The sequence below is a fragment of the Rhineura floridana genome, chromosome 9, assembly GCF_030035675.1.
Source record: "Rhineura floridana isolate rRhiFlo1 chromosome 9, rRhiFlo1.hap2, whole genome shotgun sequence".
Taxonomy (NCBI): domain Eukaryota; kingdom Metazoa; phylum Chordata; class Lepidosauria; order Squamata; family Rhineuridae; genus Rhineura; species Rhineura floridana.
Genome location: NC_084488.1, coordinates 4457903 through 4481993, shown reverse-complemented (window position 1 = coordinate 4481993; position 24091 = coordinate 4457903). Strand labels below are relative to the sequence as shown.

Below are 24091 nucleotides of genomic sequence, written 5' to 3'. Positions count from 1 at the left end.
TTGAAAATGGAAATGGACTTCCTTCAAGTCAATCACTACCTATGGTGACCCTTTGAATAGGGTTTTCATGGTAAAAGGTATTCAAAGGTGGTTTCACCATTGCCTTCCTCTGAGGCTGAGAGGCAGTGACTGGCCCACGGTCACCCAGTCAGCTTCATGGCTGTGTGGGGATTTGAACCCTGCTCTCCCAGGTCATAGTCCAACACTGACCCAGGGAAGAGGCAGGGAGGGGAAGACAATGGGGAGGGTTTAATCAAAATAGCACTCCACTTACCTGGGAGTAAGCCCCACTGAACTCAATGGGATTTACTTCTGAGTAGACAATTTTCCACCTTCCTTCCCTGAAGCTCATTGCTAGCACACACATGCTCTGCTCCACTTACCTGGGAGTAAGCCCCACTGAACTCAGTGAGATTTACTTCTGAGTAGACATTTTACTGCCTTCCTTCCCTCAAGCTCACTGCTAGCACACAGAAGCACCGCTCCACTTACCTGGGAGTAAGCCCCACTGAACTCAATGGGACTTAATTCCGAGTACACTTTTTAAAAATTGCAGAGTCCTTCAAAGCTCCCCCCCCCCATTTTTTTACTCTTTCCTTCCCTCAAGCTTGATTGAGCGAGTGGGGAAGGCAGGCAGTAGGAGAGAGCGTGGGTGACCTAGGGCCAGTCACTGATTCTCAGTCTCAGAGGAAGGCTATGGTAAACCCCCTCTGAATACTGCTTACCATGAAAACCCTATTCATAGGGTCGCCATAAGTCAGGATCAACTTGAAGGCAGTCCAACACAACAATATGAGCAGACACATAGGCAAACTCCCCTCCTTTTCTCTGCCCCCCCAACTGTTTCTTCTAAAGGGCTGGAATCCTAATCCTTCTTACCTGGGACTAAGTCCCACCGAACTGAATCGGATTTACTTTAGACTAGGTTTGGGGTTAGGATTGTACTATGAATGTAATCAAATTTAATTTTGTAAGGACTAATTGGGTGTTAGAACAAATTAAACCAGAACTGTCACTAGAAGCTAAAATGATGAAACTGAGGTTATCATACTTTAGACACATAATGAGAAGACATGTTTCACTAAAAAAGACAATAATGCTGGGAAAAACAAGGGAGTAGAAAAAGAGGAAGGACAAACAAGAGATGGATTGATTCCATAAAGGAAGCCACAGACCTGAACTTACAAGATCTGAACAGGGTGGTTCATGACAGATGCTCTTGGAAGTCGCTGACTTGAAGGCACATAACAACAACAACAAGCCCCATTGAATAAGTGAGATTTACTGCTGAGTAGACATTTTTAGAATTACAGTGTGAGCCCTCAGAATCTTTCCCCCTTCTCTCTCTTCTGTCCTTCTCCCAAAATAGCACTCCACTTACCTGGGAGTAAGCCCCACTGAACTCAATGGGATTTACTTCTGAGTAGACAGTTTTCCTCCTTCCTTCCCTGAAGCTCATTGCTAGCACACACATGTTCCGCTCCACTTACCTGGGAGTAAGCCCCACTGAACTCAGTGTGATTTACTTCTGAGTAGACTTTTTCCTCTTTCCCTTCAAAATCATTGCAAGCATACATAAGCTCTGCTCCACTTACCTGGGAGCAAGCCCCACTGAACTCAATGGGATTTACATCTGAGTAGACAATTTTCCTCCTTCCTTCCCTTCAAGCTCGTTGCTAGCACACAGAACCTCCACTCCACTTACCTGGGAGTAAGCCCCACTGCACTCAATGGGACTAACTTCCAAGTAGATGTTTAAAAAATTGCAGAGTCCTTCAAAGCTCCCCCCCCCCCATTTTTTGACTCTTTCCCACTCACCTCCATTCTGCTGCTGCTTTCTCCCTCCATCGGCCATTTTCTCTCGCTCGCTCGCTTGCTTCCTCACACAGAGCAAGCTCAGCAGAAGGCCAGTGTGAGTCACATGTCTGTTGCCCACCAATCAAAGGAGCAGACTTCCCCTGCTTTCTCCAAGTAACTGGAAGGGGAGGGGGAGGGAGAGTGAAAGGAAAGAACTCTTCTTCTGCACATGCGGTACGTTATCATCCACTTTAATGCATTTTTAATAAATTAATTAAAAATAAGCCATGCCTTTTTTAAATTTAAACCTACTACAGATGAAGTACTGTGTATGGGGCAAGCTCAGGGATTTGATTAGGGATACCTTACAGTCATCTCTGATTTTTAATGAATTTCAACAGATTATGTCAATTTCTCCAAAAAAAGTCCATACAGCTTCTAGTATTTTTTCCTTCCATTTTTCACTTTAACCTGTGGATTCTCCGTGGGGGGGTTGAGTATCACCAAGAAAACTTCCAGAGTTGTAGAGCAAGCGATTCTGAATCCAACAGTATAAGACTTGTATGTTTTTGTTTTGAATTGGGACTATACAAAGCACCAGAAAGGGGTGTGGGGGGTATTTTCATTTAACATGGTAGAACGTGAAATATCCCTACTGACTCGTGGCTGTATAATTATGTTGGATGTAAGTAAAGCAATTAATAACAATGGTGAATGAAAGTGGCTAAGATCTAAAATAAAGTTGCCAGTGATGGCGTATCACAAACAGAGGTTTCTTAGGTAAATTCTTCACATTTTATATTCCATTAACTTAGACTGAGAAACCAAAAAGAAGAGGAATGTATTTGACTATCACATGTCTCAACACCCTCAGTTATATAACTCCTCTAGGGCGTGCCAAGTTGGTTTGCCCCTAAGGCCATGAAAGCATTTCAGTGCAGTTCTTTTAGGAATGTTACCATGCTAATATGCTTCAGTCCCTAAACGTCCAATCTTCACCAGAGTAAAATTCATACTACACTGTTAGAATGAATTCTGCCAAAATGTTAAGAAGAATTTTGTCATGGTCTTCCTTGACATATTGGTGGATATGAAAAAAGATGAGCAAGACCAGTCTCTTGGTCCTTCTAGAACCTTTTGACAGAATCAGACATTTATTTATTTTTATCCCACTTTTTCTCCAAAGACAGCTGGTGTAGCACAGTGGAGAGAAGAGCCTGGCTGGGAGTCCAGAGTCTGTGAGTTCAAATCCCAGTTCGTGGGTGTAAAGGGCCAGCTAAAGATCACCCCCACAGTGAGTGGCTCAGGGATTATGTGCCCTACCACCTGTGCAGCCGTGGGCAAGCTGCATAGTCCCCAGGAGCCCAGTTGCCCCCCAGCTGGCAGTTGTGGACCAGGAAGGGGCTGGCTTGTGCAGCTGTGGCAAGCTGAGCAGGCCCTAGCCAGCTGGGGAGGACTAGCCTTAGAGGGAGGCAATGGGGAACCCCCTCTGGATACAGCTTACCATGAAAACCCTAGTCATAGGGTAGCATAAGTCAGGATCGACTTGAAGGCAGTCAGTTTCCATTTTTTTCTCCAAAGAGCTCAAGGTAGCATACACAGTTCTTTCCCTCCTCATTTAATCCCCACAACAAGCAGGTGAGGTAGGTTAGGCTGATAGGCAGCATCTGGCCTGTCACCCAGTGAGCTTCGTAGCTGAATGGGGATTCAAACCCTTGGTCTCCCAGGCTCTAATCCAACACTTGAAGTGCTACATCACACTGGCTGTCATTCTACTCTGCTTGAACTCCAGAGATGAGTTCAAACAATCTACTCCAGGAATTAGCAAGAGGCCCATACTTTTAGGACCTAACCATAAGCTCCTTGGGCCAAATACAACCTTGTACTATGGGCTCCCTCTCACAGAAAAGTAGTCAATTTGAAAAGTTGGAGAACTGATTGGTGTCCTTTAGCTTCCATTGTTGGCAAGTTAAATGCATTCATAATGGAACATGATAGGATGGTATGCGTGTGACACAGAGTTGGATTCTCTTGCCTTCCCTGGCCAGGTCTCAATAAGTAATGGATTTTGGCAACATGATCTAAATGACCACTGTTGCATTCTGGATCATCTATAGTTTCCAAATAGTCTTCTAAGACACTACATAAAGTGTATTACAGTAGTCTAAACTAGAAACAATCAAGTTCCCCAATCTGTAGCTGGACTTTTATTGGTGCTACATGTAAATATTATGAATGAGAGCAACAATAAAGAAGAGAGGATGCTTGTACATTATAACCAATGCTACTTTGTAGATTGATTTGTGGTGTAAACCAATGTAAAGCTCACAGCTGAAAATGCCCCAGTTCTCACCCAATCCCCTGCGGCAGCCATTTGGCCAATCAAGGGGGAAGGGGGTGCCTGTGGTGGTCCTTTATGGGATCTGTTGATTCACCATTCACCCTGATTTGCTTGCCAAAGCTTACACTGTGGTTAGACTATCTAATGGAGTCTTTATTGAGCATTTGTTCAAATTTATTTAGAGGATGGTTGTATGACGATGACCACTCATCCTATTTTCCTTCAGGGTGTTTGCCCATCTTTCAGTTCAGTCACACAGTTTTCAATGCATTTCCCCATTGCTTTCAGAACTGCAAAAACTCCAGGGGTGAAAGTTTTTTTTAAAAAAATAAACTTGATTGGTTGCACTAAGACAACAAAGCAACATAATCCCCTTTAATTGCAAAACCCCAACATTCTGGTATGCACTTGCATCCCTCCTGTAAACTAGTGACAGCCTGGAGGCACCCAGAGCAATCATGATCCAGTGACTCCCCAGTATCGGCCACCCTTGGCTCTTGAAGATCTCCATGTCACCCCTCTGGTCATTCCTTTATCTATAACATTCTATTAGCCACAGAACAAACGTGGTTTTTTCTTCTTCATTAGGCATAAACATGCAGTGTAACGATTATATAATATGCGGGGAAGCAGCAATCGGACATGTGCTTGAGAACAATCAGATTCATTCACAGAAGGAAAGCAGCCAAAAACGACAGCTGAGCCGACCCACCAGGTTTGGTGGACGGGAATTTCCTTGATTTCATTTCCACCTACCCGTCCCCATTCAGACCGCCTTTTTAGTAAGTTTCCTGTAGCAGAAGAGATATCGCTGCGTTGAAGGAGGAGTTTACTCCTCCTGCGGTTCTCTCCGTGGCTCTGCAGCAAACATTCAAAGATGCAGCCTGTCCAACTTACTATAACAATATTTGTTTCTATTGTTTTTAATTGCTGTAAACCGCCCAGACAGCTTCGGCTATGGGGCGGTATATAAATGTAATAAATAAATAAATAACAGTTCTGAGCAACATACTGGAAGAGGAGAGCCCCCATTGCACCTCCAACCACACCACCGGTTTCAAACAGCGTGCCACCTAACAAGTCCGGGCTCTCCTTTGTCCTGCGTGGTCCCCAGTTAGCAGCCGGAATCCGGTGTCGCCCCGAATTTGCATTTGCTTGCGCTCTCTTCATGAAGAGCCCCGAGTTCCGCGCCTGCCCCCTCGCCCTTGCCTGGGCTCCTCTGAACGGCTCCTTCGGGCTGCTCTGCCTTCTTGCCCAGCGGCGCCTCACTAGGCTCTCCTTGCTCCACCTTTGCAACGCCCCGCCTGCCTGCGAGAGCCAAACAGGTACCGGAGCGGCGCCACCGCCACTGCCCATGTGCGCGGAGAGCGCCCGCTAGCCTACGGCAGCGCCGGAGGAGAAGGCCCTCAGCTCCCCCCACCATGGCCAACCTAGTTCCCCTGATCGGGTCGGCCAGCAAAAAAGGAAGAAACGTAAGTTTGAAGGAAAGTCAGCGCCGCGCCCATCGGCGCTCCACGTGGCTTTTCTGCGGCGCAAACCAGCAGGGGGCTGGTTTACATGGAAGACCCGCTGTGCGCAATAGGGCTTGCTCCCAAGTAAGCGGCCGTAAGATTGCGGCTGTGAGCACACGACTTGCCGGCGCGTGCCGTTTCCCCGGTAGTAACGCTGGGGAGTACCAGCCGTTTCCCCGGGAGTAACGCTGGGTAGTAACGAGGGGCGACGCTGTTGAGTACCAGCTTTATATGGCTAGCCTAAAATTCAAGGGGGGGGGGAACAGCTGCGTTTCGTGTCTCGACAAGAGGTGCCAGGGCTCAGATTCTGTTCTGGAAGCTTTTCTCCCTAACCCTGGGTGGGTAGTGAGGAAGATGCACTTTGCACCTGCTCAGAGGTGTAACATCTGTTCTCGTTTTATATCTTGGCAGTGAAAAGAAGTGCCAGGATGGATCCTGGCATACAGAATAAGCTCTGGAGACAAAAGCAAGCACGATACTGTGGGGAACCTTCCCGCAGAGGCCCCACTGAGTTGCGTTAACCCTCTTGAACAGCTCCCATTCATTTCATTGGGCCTGGTGCAGGGCGACCCCCCCATTGGAATTGTGCCCAAAGCGTCCAGGACGTTTGGTATAACATTCAAATAGAATGGTGGGCAGTTCAGACCCTTGGAGCGGGGGCACTCCTTCCCTTTTAAGAGAGCTTTGGCACAGCAGCTGTTGGGCTGCAGAGCTAAAAATACTGCCCACCACTGCCCTGGGAGAAGAAATGTCGACAAGTGGGCTGGGCTGTTATTATTAGCTGTATCAGGAAGGGGAAGGGGAGTATAAATACAGCATGCAAAGAAAGTGTTCTGCACTATTTTTCCTGCCCACCAGTTTTAATCTCTAGTCTACATGTATTTTCTGTTAAGCCTTCGACTTTACACTTTCATTTTCATCCCAGTTGAAATGAATATGTAAACTGCAGTTAATCACATTACTCCGTTGCTTCTGCTAGCCTCTCTCAGCGCCAGCCAAGACATTTCGCTGCCCAAAGCAGAGCTCAGATTATCTCTCTGCCCCCTGGCCCTGGCCCTAACTAGGGTCAACAGTTAACTTCAGTTGTAAACACAAAATAGGGACTTGTATTTTGTTTATGTTGCTCTAAAATATGCTGATGATATAAGCCATCAAGTCCAACCCCCTGCTCAATGCAGGAATCGCCTACAGGTGCCTGTCCTGCTGCCTCTTGAAGGCCTCCAGTGTTAGAGAGCCCACCGGCTTCCCAGGAAATTGGCTCCATTGTCCTACTGCTCTAACAGTTAGGAAGTTTTTCCTGATGTTCAGTCAAAATCTGGCTTCCTGTAACTTCAGCCCATTATTCCGTGTCCTGCACTCTGGGATGATCAAGGAGAGATCCTGGCCCTCCTCTCCATGACAACCTTTCAAGTACTTGAAGAGTGGCATCATATCTCCCCTCAATCTTCTCTTCTTCAGGCTAAACATGCCCAGTTCTTTCAGTCTCTCCTCATAGGGCTTTGTTTCCAGTCCTCTGATCATCCTCGTTGCCTTCCTCTGAACCTGTTCCAGTTTGTCTGCATCCTTCTTAAAGTGCGGTATTCAGAACTGGACGCAGTACTCAATCTAACCAGTGCTGAATAGAGGGGAACTAGTACTTCATGTGATTTGGAAACTATACTTGTGATAATGCAGCCTAAAATAGCATTTACCGTTTTTGTAGCCACATTGCCCTGTTGGCTCATATTCAGTTTGTGAACAAGAACAATCCCAACATCCTTCTGGCATGTAGTATTGCTGAGCCATCTTATAACTGTGCATTTGGTTTGGTTTGCACAAGAAAACCCTATATAATTTAGGACCTAAATACTTTAGGTCCAGGCTATCCAAAGGACCACCTCCTCCTGTTTCATCTGATGCAACAGATCTCTGCATCCCAGGTATTGCTGAAGCAAGATTGGGTGGGAGGCCCAAGAAAGCCATCTTTGTGGATGCCCCTGAAGTGTGGAACTCTTCTTCAGGAGATCCATGTGCCATCCTTTTGATCTGCTTTCTGCCCCTTTAGACCTGGCTAGGGTTCCAGTGGCTCATCCTATTGATCTAGTTTGTTTTATTCACTGCAGTGTTACTCTTCATAGTGTTTAATTTGGTTTTATGGCATATTGTTTCTGTTTTTAGATTTTAATGTAAGTCATCCTGAGCACTGTTTTGAAACAGGCAGGGTGTTTTTGTTAGAGCAAAGCAAGACATAAAAATGCCAGTGTCAAGACTTTCCAAAAGGAAAAATAAATAATATTGGTAATTGCAAGCGTTTTGGTGCTTATCTTTTTTCTTTTTCTTTTGCATTCTATACATGTTTTGAAGAACTTGGATCAATGTGTTTAGCTTTACAACATTCCTGCATGGTACTTGAGACAGAGAGAGAAAGGAGCTTGCCCAGGGTGAGCTTCATGGTTGTGCAGGGATTTGTAGCAGGCAGCTCACATCTGGGCTCATCCCTCAGGTCATAGCAGGGCTTACTTCTAATTTAAGCCACTGTATATTGGGCACTGTTATAACTATGCAAACCTAAGGTAATCTGAAGATTGATTAAGTGGATATCTGAAAGTGTCATTTAAAATGGGATCTGGTATGGCATAGTGACTAAAGCTGCAATCCTGTGCCTACTTACCAGGGAATAATTTCTATTGAATTTAATGGGACATACTTTGGGTAGACATCCATAGGACTGCATGGAAAGCTGTGAATAAGAAAGTCTCTTTGCCAGATGCCATGACAATACTGGGTGGCTTTAAGTTAGCAACTCACTCTTCCCATCTGCAGTATAGAGATGATAATACTAGCCTACCTTTCATTTATTTCTGTCTGTATTCTACGCTTGAACATCCAGTGTTTGTGCTTTGCTTACACGCTATGACCGGCTATTATTAGCAACGACTCTGGACTTTAGGCTTAGCAGATAGGCAGTATGTTGAGTTCATGTTTAGCTGAAATTAGATTCGTTACCTATGGACTTTTGAGAACTCTTTGCTGTGCTCATTTTAATCAGAGCCATCACCATGGTAATAGGTCTGCCTACCTGCTCTAAATCGACAACAGACAGGTGCCAGGAAACAGTGAAGGTGGTTAAAGCTGAACTATTACACAGCCACAGTGAAGTTGAGAGAAGGAATTGACACAGTGTTCTCCACTTGTTGGAAATGGCTACTTTGTTTTTCGTAAACACTTCAAAAGTATCTCTAAGAAAATGAGAAGATTAACCATAGTATTATGAGGAAAAGAAGTCATGGTTGAAAGTCTAAAACCATATTTCATAACTAACCTGAAATGCTAAGAATGCATGAGAGTGGATTAGAGTAAACAAACTTGAGTGGGCATGTTTTAGGCTCCCTGCCTACGTATTAAGAGAAGTTCTAGATTTTTATTTAAATAATGCATTTAATACCTTTTAATACTGCCCTTAAACCAACTGGTTTCTAGAATGGTTTACAACATATATTATACACTTATAGGCCCCTTGCAACTCTACTATTCTATGATTCTACACCTGTATGAGACAGTTCAAAAGTGGTTGTGTTTAATACTTTGCCTTGAACAATCACAGAAGCTGGAGGGACTGAGGAAAGGTCATGATGGCATCGGCCACAACTCTTATGGAAAACAGCAGGTCCAGTTTGCGTGTTCCAAACTTTGAAGAAACTCCACATGCACATTGTATCAAAACTTACTAAAGTTACTGATATATTCCTTTAAAATATATATATACACAAGCTGTAAACTTGGATTGGGAGATTAATTGGCTTTTGTCGATTAGTGACTGGGGACCAACTGTAATAAGTGGGACAGTTAGTTTTTAGGACACAAGTCTGAAGCAGCTTTTGGTCTGATATATTACTGGGACAGGAAGTGGAAACAAATGCAGATTTATTTAAATGTATTTGATTGATGGATGAATTGCTCAATTAAAAGGCTGATGATTAAACTTTTTTTTTTTAACTTAGTTGGCTGTCCTACATAACATGTTTGTGTAAACATTTTTTTAAAGGAAACTCTTTCAGTTCCTGCAATGCTAGACCAGCACCTCTGAGTATTTCAGTTAACTGTCTTTAGATTATGAGATACAATAATGATTTTTAATGTTATAAAATTATGATTTATTATTGTAGTAATTGTAGCTGATATAGAATTTGGCTGGCAGGATGTAGTTTTCCAGTCTGTATTTCTGCAAGCAGCACTCAAAAGGTACAAGCTTTGTTGTAAAAAGTGTAAATGATATTTTGATGAAAGTCATGTGTGATTTGACCTAACCTGGTCTCCTATTTTCCTTTGACTTACAATTTTCAACAGTTTTTTTTTTTCATTTTAGGACTGGTCTGCTAGTCTCATTGTTGCTTCCTTAGCTGGAGCCTTTGGATCCTCCTTTCTGTATGGTTACAACCTTTCTGTAGTGAATGCTCCGACAGTGGTGAGTGAATAAAGTTTTAAAGCCTAAGTCTAGGTTTGTTCAGTTTGATGTAAACTCTCTTGTTTTATTTATGATTAAGACAGACAGAATTTTGTTTGCATAAGAGTACCATAGCGGTCCTTATTTTCGTGTCAGCTGCTAAAGGTTTTCCAGGCTTGATTGACACCTGATCACATCAAAATCAGATGAGTGGTCTGGGTTAGATGTTACAATGGAGTAATGAGTTCTTTCTGCAAATCTCTGTAAAAGATACAAAATAGCAATACATCACTTCTTAGCCTTTAGCTATTATGTTTAATTGATCCTTGCTTACTTTGGTCAAGTCTAAATATATTTTATTATTCAAAACTAAATAGTCTACATGTCCTTTTATAGGTTTCTCTTTTTTTGGTAATTTGTAATTAAAAACAACACCCTAAGTCCAGTAGAGGACACTGTAACCACAAGACATCACATGTTTAAGAACAATTGTAGCTTGTTTGTGTATTTATTTCAGGAATTTCTTTCCCGTCCTTCACCCTAAGGACCCAGGGCAGATTATACAATCAATGCATAACCAACAGACTAGAAAACAACAGCAATAAGAGCATAAAACAGATATAACTAAGAACATCATTTACCGGGAGGACTAGATGTGTAAAATTTCTGGAAATTTTGAAGCCATAGGGGAAAAAAAGTTGGGGTGGTGGAGAACAGTTATTTTGGGGAAATTGAAAAATATGCAGTACTTAATTTTTTAAACACCCTTTACAGATTGAAAGTAACTTTGTTAGTTTAGGAACATAAAATGTATCATGTATAACTTAGTTTGCCATTAAAATATAATGTCTGGTATGTTAAAAGTAGAATTTATTCATACAATAATTACAAATTTAATTTCCTTTTTAAAAAACAAACAAACACCTTTTGGTACAAATAGAGATACAAGCTGATGAACTGTAAAGAACGTAGCATTTCTTTCATTTTGCCAGTAGAGGAGCAGGCAAAAAACAATAAAAACAGGATAACCCATCAACGTTACAGTTAAAAAAAAAATTCTGGAACTTATTATCTTTCCTCTAGTCCTCTACATTGTCAAGCAGACATAAAACACTCATTTACATAAAAAGAGCTAAAAAGAGTGGGTGGAGACAAAAACTAGTGAATACTACATGAAATTTAGCTAATCTCATTTTCCGAGCTATATATAAGAAAGGATTTTCCAGATTGAAACAAGCTTATTTTTCAGTTTTTCCAATGGGGCGGGGGCACAAAAATGCTATAGGGGAAAAAATGGAAAAAGCTATTTTTGCTGATTTTCCACTTTCTTCTGAGCCTTCACATTTCTAGAGAGGAAAAGTGAATATTCATATTTTACTTACAATGACCAGGGTAAACAAACACATCATTAAGTAGCTGATGAAAGATCTTAAGTGTTGGTGCCAGATGCACCTGCCTAGGAAGTGACTGCCACAGTTTTGGGCCACCGTGGGAGAAGGCCTTGTAATGAACCTATAATAGGAAGACATGCTCCTTCAGATGTTTAGGGCTCATGTTGCTTAGGGCTTTATATGTTAACATATGAAGTCCCTTGAACTGAGCTCAGAAATGAATAGACAGTGCAGGTGCTTCAGGACAGCTGTAACATGAATTTTCTCAGCCATATAACCAGCTTGTAAGCCTAGTTTATTTCATTCATTCATTCATTCATTTAATTTAATTTATATTATATAATTGTAAAGCACCTCCTCAGTGCTTCAAGATTTCTGGAAATTTTACACCTCTCTAACTCCTTTATAGGCATATATGTGAGCTGCTCCTCCATGATGCTGTCCCACATGACTGTGAAAGGGATGGAATCGTCTCCTTTTTTACTTTTTGTTTAAGTGTGGCCACCGATGGTTGTTAATGATCCAATTCCTTTTTCCTCTGATATCTTTTCATTTTTCCGATCTCACATTTTTTATTTTTTTGCTTTGCAGAGAATTATCAATATTATAATTGCTTTTTATTCATGAGTCTCCCCTGGTATCGATCTTTATTCTGAACTCTGTAATGATTGCGTATTTACATTCCTTTTCAAGTGCACTGCAGACAGATTAAGGCAGATAATCAAGTCAGTGTCTTCCCCCACTGCTGCACCTTATTTTATTTATATTAACAACACTTTATTTCCCCCTGCTACCTTCTGTTTGTCAGTTGCAGCCAACACCTCATTTCCCCCTGCTGATTTCTGTTTGTCAGTTTTGATCAACACCTCATTGTCATCAGTGAAAGGGAATACATATTTGAAGAGCTCACATAGAAAGTAGATTCACACAGAAAGTAGATTTTGTAAAGCAAATTACAAAAAAAAAGAATCAAGGGGGAAAAGAAAAAGAATGAATCAGAAATCAGGTGCAAGAGTTGCTACTTCAACATTCTATCTGCAACGATAGAGAATATCAGAAATAATTAATCTGATGGCACCTCCAATTACTGCAGAAACAGAGCCCATCCTTAGACTGTGATATGTGTGTGCATGAGTACTTCTGCCGTATGGGCAGGGCTGATCTTGCAGGAGAGAGGTAGCATCAGGTTTTTTGCGGGAGCTGAGCAAGATGTCCTTTGGTGTCCCACCTTCACTCCACTGCCTCCTATGGTGGCAACAACCTCTTCTTCCTCCCCCCCCTCATTCAAATTGAGGCAAAGAGCAGCTGCTCCCTGCCACCACCACTGCAGCCCCTATTGCTCACATGGTGAGTAAGTAGTGATGCTTGATAGGAGCGCTTGAGTGAGCAAGTGATCAGGTGTAGTAAACCAGTCACTACCACAAGATCTTTCTCTCTGGGTGATTGCCCACCTGAATGAGTTGGTGAGGAACAGCAAGTAGCAGCTCCCACGTTCATCCAGAGGGAGAAACAGAGCACTCTTACTTACTACCTTCTTTTATGTGGATGGTGTGCAAATGACAAGGGTTGTGTGTGTAATCAACATCATCAACAGAAAGAGGATAGATGTTAGTGACTTCACCTTTGTCATGGTGGATCACAGGTCACCTGTGCACCTTCCCAGGTGTTGGGACTTAGATGATGTAAGTGGATGGACACCTTCAAAGCTTCCTCTCATGAGGGTTAGTTGGTATGCCTGCCTGGGATTGGTGGGAGTCAACAGTGTTGTTGTGAGCATGTAGAAGTATGGCTGGTGTCATTGCTCCAGTCTATTCTTTTTGTAGTGGTGTTATTTTATCCTTCACTTCTGTGCTTTGAGATACTGATCAAATTATGCTGATGTGGTGATCCAAGTGGCCCGCCAGCTACTGCACTGTAAGATCACCTGATTAATGGGGTTCGATTATGCATAGACAGCAGTCCTGAAAATTAAAACAAAAGCAATTAGTTAGTTTCTGGTCAAGGAGTCCCAGGACTGCTTCTAAGCCAGGGAGCCCCAGAAAACATGAAAGCTGGCAAAAATATCCTTTGAAATTTCCTTTTAAAAGGCTCCTCAAAGATACTATTCTCAAATTTGCAACTACTTTCAAGGAAGCTCATTTAGCACATCTTATGTGTTACCAAATTCTTCCAAGCTACACAGGAAGTGGATTGGACTGTGAAAGATCAACCCAAATTGTGTTTGCATTTTGACAAATGTGTAGGGCAGTACAATATCTCAGAGAGGAGGTCAGGTCTCCTGCTCCCCTGGTGCATTCACTATAGCTGCCCAATTTCCCTGCTTTTTAAAGTTTGATAGAAATAGCTGTGGGCTATAGGTACATTCTTAAACCATAAGGTTTTTTTGCCTATTAGTGAATATATTGTAATGTCTGTCGTTATGATGCTTTAGAGTGTTTCTAGTGCTTTTGCTTGCTGCCCTGGGCTCCTACTGGGAGGAAGGGTGGGATATACTGTAAGTAAGTAAATTCTGCTGTTTTCAGCCCAGTGCTCCAGCCTATCAAGATCCCTTTGAATTTTTTTTCTGTCTACAAAGGTATTAGCTACCACTCCCAATTTTGTATCATCTGCAACTTTGATAATCATTCCCTGGACCTACTCATTCACGTCATTAATAAAAATGTTGAAGAGCACTGGGCCTAGCACCAAGCCCTGCAGTACCCTAATCATTACCTCCCCCCAGTTTGAGAAGGAACCATTGATAAGCATTCTTTGAGTATGATTCTGTAGCCAACTGTGGATCCACCTGATAGTTGTTCCATCCAGCCCACATTTAGCTAGCTTGCTAATCAGAATATCATGGGGCACTTTGTCAAAAGCTTTGCTGAAGTTGAGATATATTATGTCCACAGCATTCCCACAGTCTACCAGGGAGGTTACTCCATCAAAAAATGAGATGATTAGTCTGGCAGGATTTGTTCTTGATAAATCCAGGTTGGTTTCTAGTAATCACTGCATTGTTTTCAAGGTGCTTACAGATTGACTTTTATAATCTGCTCCAGACTTTTCCCAGGGATTGATGTCAGGCTGACTGGTCTGTAGTTCCCAGGTTCCACTTTTTCACCCTTTTTGAAGATAGAGATAACATTACCCCTCTTCCAGTCATCTAGCACTTTATCCATCCTCCATGATTTCACAAAGATAATAGATAGTGGTTCCAAGAGTTCTTCAGCCAGTTACTTCAATACTCTAGGATACACTTCATCGGGCACTGGAGAGTTGAACTTGTTCAACGTGATTCGGTAGTCCTTGAGCATTTGTCTATCCATCTCAAGCTGCAATCCTGCCCCTTCAACTTCATTTTTCCTAGGTGTGTCTAGACCCTCTTTTGGGAGACTAAGCCAAAGTAGGAATTGAGCAGTTCTGCCTTTTCTCATTTTGCCATCCTCATTGAGTAGCTGTACCACCATTTCTTTTCTCTGTCTTTTACTATGGATGTACCTGAAGAAGGCTTATGGCATCTGTCACTAACCTCAGCTCATTCTCAGCTTTAGCCTTCCTCACACCATCCCTGTGCAATCTGTCTATACTCTTCTTTTGTGGACTGACCTTCCTTCCACTTTCTCTACATGTCCTTTTTTGTTTTAAGGTCATCTCTAAGCTTTCTGTGAAGCCACATTGGCTTCTCTGCTGTCTCCCCCCTTCTTTCTTGTTTGCCATTGTGCCTTTAGAATTTCCTGTTTTAGAAACTCCCACCCATCTTGGACTCCTTTTCTCATTAGCGTTGCTTGCCATGGAAACTTGCTTAATATTGTTCTGAGTTTATTAAAATCGGCTTTCCTGAAGTCCAGGGTATGCGTATGGGTACTCTTAGCTTCTGCTTCCTTTAAAATCAAGAACTCTAGTATAGTTTGGTCACTTTGCCCTAGATTTCCCGTAACTGCCACTTCATCCACCAAGTGATGTCTGTTGGTTTGAATCAAGTGAAGAATAGCTGATCCTCTAGTTGCTTCTTCCCCTTTCTGTAGGAGAAAGTTATCTCCAACACAAGTCAGAAATTTCTTGGAGGGGCCGTGCTAGGCAGAATTTGTCTCCCAACAGATATCAGGGTAATTGAAGTCCCCCATTACTGCTACATCATGCCTCATCGAAACATTGGCAATTTGCTTTGCAAATGTTTCATCTTTGTCTTCTCCTTGATTAGGTGGTCAGTAATAGACCAATAATTGATTGGGTGGTTGGTAGTAGACTCCAACTGCCATGTTCCTTTTATTACTTGCCCCATTTATTTTAATCCAGATACTCTCGGTGGAGCTACCAAGCTCATCCTGCTGTATTTCTGTGCAGGGATATATATTTTTAACATATAGCATGACTCGACCTCCCTTTCTATTACTTCTGTTTTTTGAACAAGTTATATCCTTCAATCGCTGTATTCCAGTCATAGGAGTCATCCTACCAAGTTTCTGTTATACTTATCAAGTCATATTTTTTCTCCTGTATTAAGAGTTCAAGTTCGTCCTGTTTGTTTCCCATACTCTGAGCATTAGTATACAGATATTGAAGACCAGGTGATTCATGGCCTGGCTTCTTTCCTACATTTTTATGAAGACTATTACTGAGCGCCATTAGAGCTGTTCCCTCAGTTCCTCTTACTGTGCACAAGCATTTGTTAATTATTACAGTAGGGCCCTGCTTATACGGCAGGTTAGGGACCAGACCCCCACCGTAAAGCAAAAATCGCCGAAAAGCGGAACATCGATCAGCTGTAGTGTGGGGAGCTCCAGCTGACAGCGCTTGGCCCCTGAAGCTCCCCCCACAACAGCTGATGGATGTTCCATGTTTCCATGCATCGCTCTCTCCCCCCCGCTCGCTCGCCCTGGTTATGGTGGGGGAGTAGCGCTTCCCTTCCGTGGCAGGCGCCCTGCCGCAGATTGCTGGGAGGGAGCTGCCTGCCCACCCACACCTGCTCGCTCACCCTCTGCCGCCTCCCTGGCTCGTCCCCCCTTGCCTGCTCACTCTCCCCCTGCCTCTTCGCATGCTCGCTTGCCCTCCGCCACCTCCCTCGCTCGTCCCTAACTAACCTTGCATCCATCTCCCCACACGTCCACTACTGTGGAAGAGCAACGTGGTGGTGCTTGTACGTAGGCCCCTTCTTGTGAGTATTTGGAAGCATCTCCCTCGCTACGGCCAGTAAAATTGCCTGTGCGCGGTTGTGTGCGCACGGGCGCCCAAGTGAGAAGGCTGCAAAGCTGCCACGTTCACTCACTTTCATATCACTTTGAGATATCTTTAACTCAAGGGCTTTGCGCGACGGTGCATTTTGGGATTTGTAGTTCAGAGGCCCGCAGCTGCCCTGAGTGAAGGCGACACTGAAAAACTACCATTCCCATGAGCACACATGGAGAGGAAGGCGGGGTAAGAAGAGAAAAAAAGCACAACAGGGCAGCTTGCTGCTACTGCAATAGGAAAACAGCTGAAAAGTCCCCTGCACATGACATTACAGGGAAGGAAAGAAGCGGAGTCGATCTGTTCATAGCCTTAATGAGAGGACGGCTGGAGCTTTGATTACGTCAAGGAAACCGGGGAGGGGAGGGAGCCTAGTGCTGGTCGGAGGGAAGCAATTCAGGACAAGAGTCCTGGCCACAAAATTGCCGCAAAAATGGAACAAGCGCTGAACATATGGGACAGGGACACAATTCAAAACCACCGCATTAGCGAAGAGCCGAGAAGCGAAGCGCCGGAAAGCGGGGCCCTACTGTACCACCAAGTTTGCATCTCCCTCCCCCTTAGAATTCAGTTTAAAGTTCTTCTGATGAAGTTCTCCATGCTGTGGCCAAAGCCATTCTTCTACCCATCACTTGCTACCCATCACTTGCTACCCATCACTTGCCAGCAGTCCATCTTCCAGGAAGCGTAGCCCGTGGTCCCAAAATCTCTATCTCTCCTTTCAGCACCACCTTCGTAGCCAGTCATTCATTTGGAGTATTTTCCTTTCCCTTTCCACTCCTCTTCTAAGTACTGGAAGGATGGATGAGAAAAGTATTTGGGCCCCAAAGCCCTTCAGTTTCCTTCCCAGAGCTTCAAAGTCTGATGTGATTTCATCATAGCTCTGCTTGGCAGTATCATTTGTGCCCACATGGATGAGAAAAAAGAGATATCTGTCAGTGGGCTTTATGAGCGATGGCAACCCTTCTGTCACATCTCTAATCTGTCCTCCAGGGAGGCAGCATACCTGGCGAGTCCATGGATCTTCTTAGCATACTTGGGTTTCAATCCCACGCAGTAGGGAGTCTCCCACCACCACCACCACCACCACCACCACCACCACTACTATTCTTCTTATCATGGTGCGTGGTTTTGTTGCCTCTGCTTGACTGAGCTTCAGCCTCTTGCTCGCTGTTGCATGGTGTCTCCTGTAATGCTTCCCCTGCAGGCTGTCTTCCAGTCTCATCCGCAAGTGCCTGGAAGCGGTTCCATAGTTCCACCGGTGGAGGGTGTCTTCTAGCACTTCTGCTCCTGTCTCCCTTTTCCATGGAGTTTCCTTCACTTCGTTGTTCTCAACAGTGTCTTCTTCTGCTTTAATATGCTGTTTCTCTTTCACCTCCTGTGTTTCTCTTTGCTGTTGTTGTTCCAGTGTTCTATCTAAGAACTCTTCATTTTCTCTTATATTCAGTGTGGCCAGCCACTGTTCCACTTTTTCTTCCAACAGCGACACCAGCTTGCCCTTGTTGCGGCGTGTACACCAAGTTGTTCTCAGGCAAGAAAACAAACATTGCACACAACTTACAGATCACTACCACTGGAGTGTCCTTCCCATCCACAGTCTCTACTTCTTTCTTTCTTTCTTTCTTTCTTTCTTTCTTTCTTTCTTTCTTTCTTTCTTTCTTTCTTTCTTTCTTTCTTTCTTTCTTTCTTTCTTTCTTTCTTTCTACTTGTATTGGAATGGCTTGTGCTTTGCAGCATCGAACTACAGTCATTCCTAGGCTTCTAGGATTAGCATAAAAGCCCCCATGGGTGGCGTCCCTCACCAAATATCTCTGACTCGCATATGCACTTTGCCTCTTTGATTTGCTATCTGCTTTTGCTGTATACTTGTGGTTTATTTCTATTCTGTCCTTAACTGAACGATTAATAACACTTTCACCCTCGGCCCCTAGGACCCAAACTGGATACTCCCAAGCTCTTGTCAGCTTTCCCTCAGGGGTGAGTTTAAAAGCTGCTCTGCAACCTTTTTGATAAGTGCAGCAGTCTGGCTCCATTCTAGATTGCTGACTCTTCACATCAGAAAGGTTGCAGAACAACTTTTAAACTCATCCCTGGGGGAAAGCTGATAGAAGCTGGCTAGCATCTGGTTTGAGAAGACTCTTCTCTAGGAAATGTGCATGGTAATGTAGCATGATGTTTGCAAACAAATTGATAGCATATGGGTTTTCAGATGAAAATCTATCAGTATAGCATTGCATCATAGCAATTAAACTTTAGCACATACCTTTCAGAAGCAGTGCGGTAGGTAACACCTGCCCAGCTGTTTCTAACAGTAACACATAGTATGGTCTGCTATTATTCAACTGGAATGCTGAAATTAGTCATGGTGGAGTTGTGTTTCTCTTGCACCTTTGACCTCATTACTTGCACTTTGCTCGTTGGTGAAATCCATTACATGCTTCACCAGTTTATCCAGTAAACATTGGCAGCAGGAGATATCTTAAGCTGCTCTTCTTTGTGGAAAGTCTTCTGTATTCAACCATTTAATTGCCATTTTGTTATACTACCCGCTGAACACAGAGAAGTAGACTGTGGATGAGTTTAGAGACATGTGCCCTGAGCAAGCATAGTAAGAGACAGCGGGCAGAAGTTTAATATCTACAGAAAAACACACACTTAACAAAACGGTGTGGTTGTTCATCAAGCAGTGTTAAATATTCCACCCAGGAAAAGATGGTGATTCAAGCAAGCTTGCTAAAAATATAAAGTTCCATCCCACGGATTTCAGTGGGACTTTTTCCAAGTAACATGAGGATAGATCAGCAAAATAAATAAGTGTAACAAAGTGGTGAGGGTATTTAATAAAATGAGTGTCATGAATGTTTGGATGGATCATTGCTTCTCCCCAGCTCTATTATGCATGGCTAGTGGTGCTTCATTTGTTTCTGTGCCTTCCAGGCAAGTAGGTACAGCTGCAAAAATAGTCTGGGCAAAAGAAAAATGTTTGCTCCTTCTCTTTCATGCCAGGAAATGGATGTCCAAGCAGCACCTGAAAGATCTTTAGCAAGAGTTCATGGGGCAGGGGGAGAGGGGACAATGGATGGTCCTTCTCTTTTCTCACTTTCTCACTATTGAAATACATTTTCCTTTTTTAAAAAGGCATTTCAACATTCCTCAGCACAACCATAGACTTTAGGGTCTAAAGTTTAGACTCACGCTGTTTGCCCAACGCCTGGTTCCTTTAGGCCCTTTTAGGCCCCACCTCTCACCTGCAGCAGAACCAGTGGATTATATTGCAGATCTCTTGTAAGCCGCATGTTCCCAGCAAAAGCCCCCCCCAAATTAAAAAAAATTAAAAAAAATGTCACATGAAATAAAGCTTAAATTAGAAAAAACTGCTACTTGTTCTTTTGGGAAAGGATGTGTGTGTGAACAAGCTGATGCCCGGCTTCTAAAATCCTGGATTTCTCCATTCTTTAAAATGGAATTCGATGTGATCTTGGAAATTCCCTCTCCTTCAAAAGATTGTACTGATATATGCACACACAAAAATTCCTTCTCACAAGGTGCACAATCCAATCAGCCCAGTCCAATCAGGGACCCCTCATGTTGAAGAGCTGTATTTGTATATACACATATGTGTAGAACCCCTTCAGATGCTGGTCAAACACACAGACTGCAGGGGTGTGGTCACTGGGCATGTCAGGGTCAGGGCTAGTCCATGTGAACTTGTAACTCATTCACACAATCTTTCAATTTGAGGGGGGTCTAACCCCCTCTAACAAGATACATTATTCTAGTATTTTTTTTATCTCGGTGCCCTAAGCAGGGCCGGTTCTAAAGGGCGGCCAGGTGGGACATTGGCTTGATGGCCCCTGGAGCTACAGGAGGCCCTCAGCCGCCCCTCTGCTCTCCTTCCGTGATCCGTGCCCCCCATATCCCCCCACCTACCTGCCTGCTGTCTCTTACCATTGCCCTTAAAGAAGATGGCGGTTACGGTTTCCCTAAAGTACTGAAGCCCCTGCCGCCATCTTAGTTGATGGCAGAGATGCATGCGCATTTTTAGGTTGGGGGCATTTTGCTTCCAAACTGATAGACACTCAACCACCAAAGTTCGCTATTAGAGGGAAACCGGTGGACCTTCAACAAAAGGTTTCAGTCCATCCATAGCTTCTAAGAGGAACACTCCTATTCAGGGCTCCACCCTGCTTGAAACAGGAGCCCTTGTCGGCCTTGTTGGAGAGTTTCAGAAGGAGGGGGAAATCATCAGCTGTGCTAAAGGATCACATTAGCACATGATGCAAAACACCTCTGAAACCATGGAAGAACTGTTGGCATTCAAAGAAGTTAATGAACAAGTAGTCTGACTTGGTATAAGGCAGCTCTCTACATTTCTAGAGTGCTACAAATGACCTGGGAAAATTTAGCTCTAAAGTGGTTCTAGGGGAAATGTTTCCTTGTGTTTCCTAATGAGATGCCAGCTCTGTTCCAAAGGACAGGCTGCTGTCTGTCTGGGTAAATCAAGCTCAGACTAGCAAGTTTTAACCAAAACACAAAGGAGCGAACTGTATGATTTTGGACTGTCTAATCCAGGCAATGAGTGTCCATGTAAAGTACAGAAAAATTGAGACTAGATCAGAATCTTTCCACAAAAAGGAAGTTTTCATTGAGAAAATATAACAGAATAGCAACTAAATGTTTAATGGTAAAGGCTTCATAGGAAATGGGGGAAGAGGAACTGACAAAAGCAGAGAAAATTGTTTAAAGAAAACAAAGAATGGTTTCACCATTTCATCAGATAGAAGCCATCCATTTTGACATGCATGAAATGGTTTCAAAATGATCGTTTCCATTTTGGGTCAGCCCTAGTACATCGCTAGAAAGAAGAGAATGGCCAGAGCCATTTGCCTGTTTTAGCAAGCCCAGCTTCAGTAAGCACTGTAGCCAAGGCCCCATTAGGCTGTTGGTGACTGTATTCCCCCCCCCCAATGAGGTGAAGGAATAATGTGCTACAGATGTATTTAAGCAAGAGTAGGCATAGCAGGGTTATTTCCAGTGCTAGTCCTACTCAGAGTAAACCCTTTGAAGTTAATAGACTCTTCGGGCCGTTAATTTCAATGAGTCAGCTTTAAGTAGAACTTAATTGAATTAACAACCCTCAGTTCTGTTTCTGGACAAGAGTTATCACGTCACTCTTTGACTTTCGTCTTTTCCAGAAGACCTATGAATATTCTTCACCCAAGTTTTGAAGTATAATTTTTGTTGATTGAGTTGGGTAGTATTATTTAAATTATTTTTTCCTGTTGAAACACCATTCCATTTTAAGAGAAATACTTTGTGAACTCAGCTTTTTTATTTATTTACTTCTTAAAGTACTATACTGTTGTTGATCTGTTCCCCTTGCTGAGTTTTTTTTTAACTGTTGGGCAGCTCTTATAAAGTCCTTTTACATCTCTTTTTGCTGATCTTATATTAATCTTCAGTGAATTACTGAGCAAGTTGGTTTTGGACAAATGACTTCTAAAGTCTGCATAACTGACATCAGGATCTAAGGGAGTGTAGGATTTGATATTACCACACTCATCCCCAATCTTTGTCTCATTTTTGCCTTTCTGCTACTGATTTGTTCCAGTCGTGCAGATGTACCACTGTGGAGTTCTGCTGGTACATCTGCAACATTGTATTTAAGCAAGAGTAGTCATACCAGGGTTATAGCCAGTGCCAGTCCTACTCAGAGTAAACTCTGTGAACACTTTGATGGAGGCATATCTGGAAATATGCCAATGGAGTGGGCCTCCAATATCCTAAAGCCAGCGCATCTGTATTGCACCCTCAGTTTATAAAATGCCAAGGCCTGACAATTGGACAATAGTAGCTGTGCTGTTGTAAACCTCTTCTAGTTTTGAATTTGCATTTCTTTTTATTTGCTTTTTTTTTTAGAAATGACTGTGTACCTGAATGTTATTAATGATAGGCTATTTATATAGCCCCTAACAGCAAATTCTTGGATGTTATTTTGGAGCAATTTAATAATATAACTTTCAAATGGTGGGAATAATGGATAGGCATTTTAAACATCCTCAGCACATAAAACTTCATAATTTATTAATTTTCAGTTTTGAGTTTGTGAGTTTCATAATATACCACTGTAAACAGTACAGTACAATAGTAAAAGGCGCCTGGATTTACAGCTCTTGGTATGTAGCCAGGAGCATTCATTAGAATAAATAATTTACTACAATATTTGAATATCCTGTTAATGATAATATGAGATAACTTGCAGTTTCACAAAGAGCCCTGGCAAATTATAGCTGAAGGAGCAACCTTCAGAAGCTTGGACTTATATAGCTGTTAGCTTGGAAAAGTTACTTTTTTTGAACTACAACTCCCATCAGCCCCAGCCAGCATGGCCACTGGCTGGGGCTGATGGGAGTTGTAGTTCAAAAAAGTAACTTTTCCAAGCTCTGTATAAGTAAATGATATTTGCAGACTTCTTATTCCTCTAGAAGAATATAAAGAATACATGTAGACATCTTATTCATCCTCTTCATAGCTAGCTAGGTAGGATTACCCAAAGCATCTCCTCACAAATTCAGTGCAATTCATTGGGTTAAGGACAGATGCATCTGACCCCCTAATCCAAAGCCAAAGGAGGAGAATTATCATTAGGCAAATGATGTGTGATGGAGGAGCCATAGATCTAAAGGAATGTGTACACGCCTCTTTATGCAGAAGGCCCCAGGATCAATTCCTGGCTCCCTAGCTCAGATAACAGGACAGGGAGAGATCGCTGTCAGAGATTCTGAAGAGATCCTGCTAGCCAGAATAGAAAGTACTGAGCCACAGTGGTCTCACTCAGTGTGAAGTCAATTCCTTAAATTGTTCTTACAATGGGGGGAGGGGGTGAAAGTGCTCCCTCATTTTGCCTTTCTTCCTCCCTGATTCACTCAGTTTAGATACACTTTTCTCTCTCTGCCTATTCTTTTTCCCTCTCCCCCACAATTTAACTTATTTTATGGGGTTAAACACAATGACGAAATCTCTTTTGGCTTCTCCAATTCCATTAAATGATACAGGAAAAATATAATCACAGAACAATTATTAGGAACTAGCAAAATGTCTGTCATTGGCACAGACAACACAGTGTCAGGGTTCATTAGCCTTTACAGGTATTTGGGCAGGATTCCTGGTCATGTGGAAAGAACTCTCCATTTGCACAGCTTTGTGTATGTGAGGGCACTCTACAGATGTTCTCATGTGCACACTTAGGTCACCCCCCTTCCCTACATTCATTTCCTCCTGAATGAACATCTGTAAAAGGCTAGTGTGTCTCAGTGGAGGGTGGGCCACAACTGACTATGGTGGTGGACAGACTTGGCCCTGACCACAAAGGACTTCCCAAGTGCAAAGGGTGTTTTTCCCTCCACAGAAATGAATAAAT

At 43.0% G+C, this 24091-nt stretch overlaps 2 protein-coding genes across 6 annotated transcripts in view; one reads left to right on the top strand and one right to left on the bottom strand.

Moving 5' to 3' along the window:
- The window catches only part of SLC2A9 (solute carrier family 2 member 9), a 168232-nt gene that overhangs the window by 72259 nt on the left and 71882 nt on the right, over nt 1-24091 (top strand). For 3 of the 4 annotated variants that reach the window (XM_061583942.1, XM_061583943.1, XM_061583941.1), the window contains exon 3: nt 9995-10093. In XM_061583942.1, coding sequence (XP_061439926.1) covers nt 9995-10093 — 99 coding nt within the window. Of the gene's footprint in view, nt 1-5375; nt 5611-9994; nt 10094-24091 lie in introns of those variants that run through there. The other variant, XM_061583944.1, reaches the window with a different exon arrangement.
- Nucleotides 1897-5874, bottom strand: LOC133364007 (uncharacterized). Of its 2 annotated transcripts, none has more exons than XM_061583947.1 (2): nt 5151-5874; nt 1897-1975 (listed from the first exon to the last, which is right to left on the bottom strand). In XM_061583947.1, exons 1-2 carry the CDS (start codon nt 5492-5494, stop codon nt 1918-1920), a joined length of 402 nt encoding a protein of 133 aa, XP_061439931.1. In that variant the 5' UTR covers nt 5495-5874; the 3' UTR covers nt 1897-1917. The 2 variants fall into 2 exon arrangements, with proteins under 2 accessions (XP_061439931.1, XP_061439930.1); XM_061583946.1 differs by having other exon boundaries at nt 1911-1975; nt 4895-5874.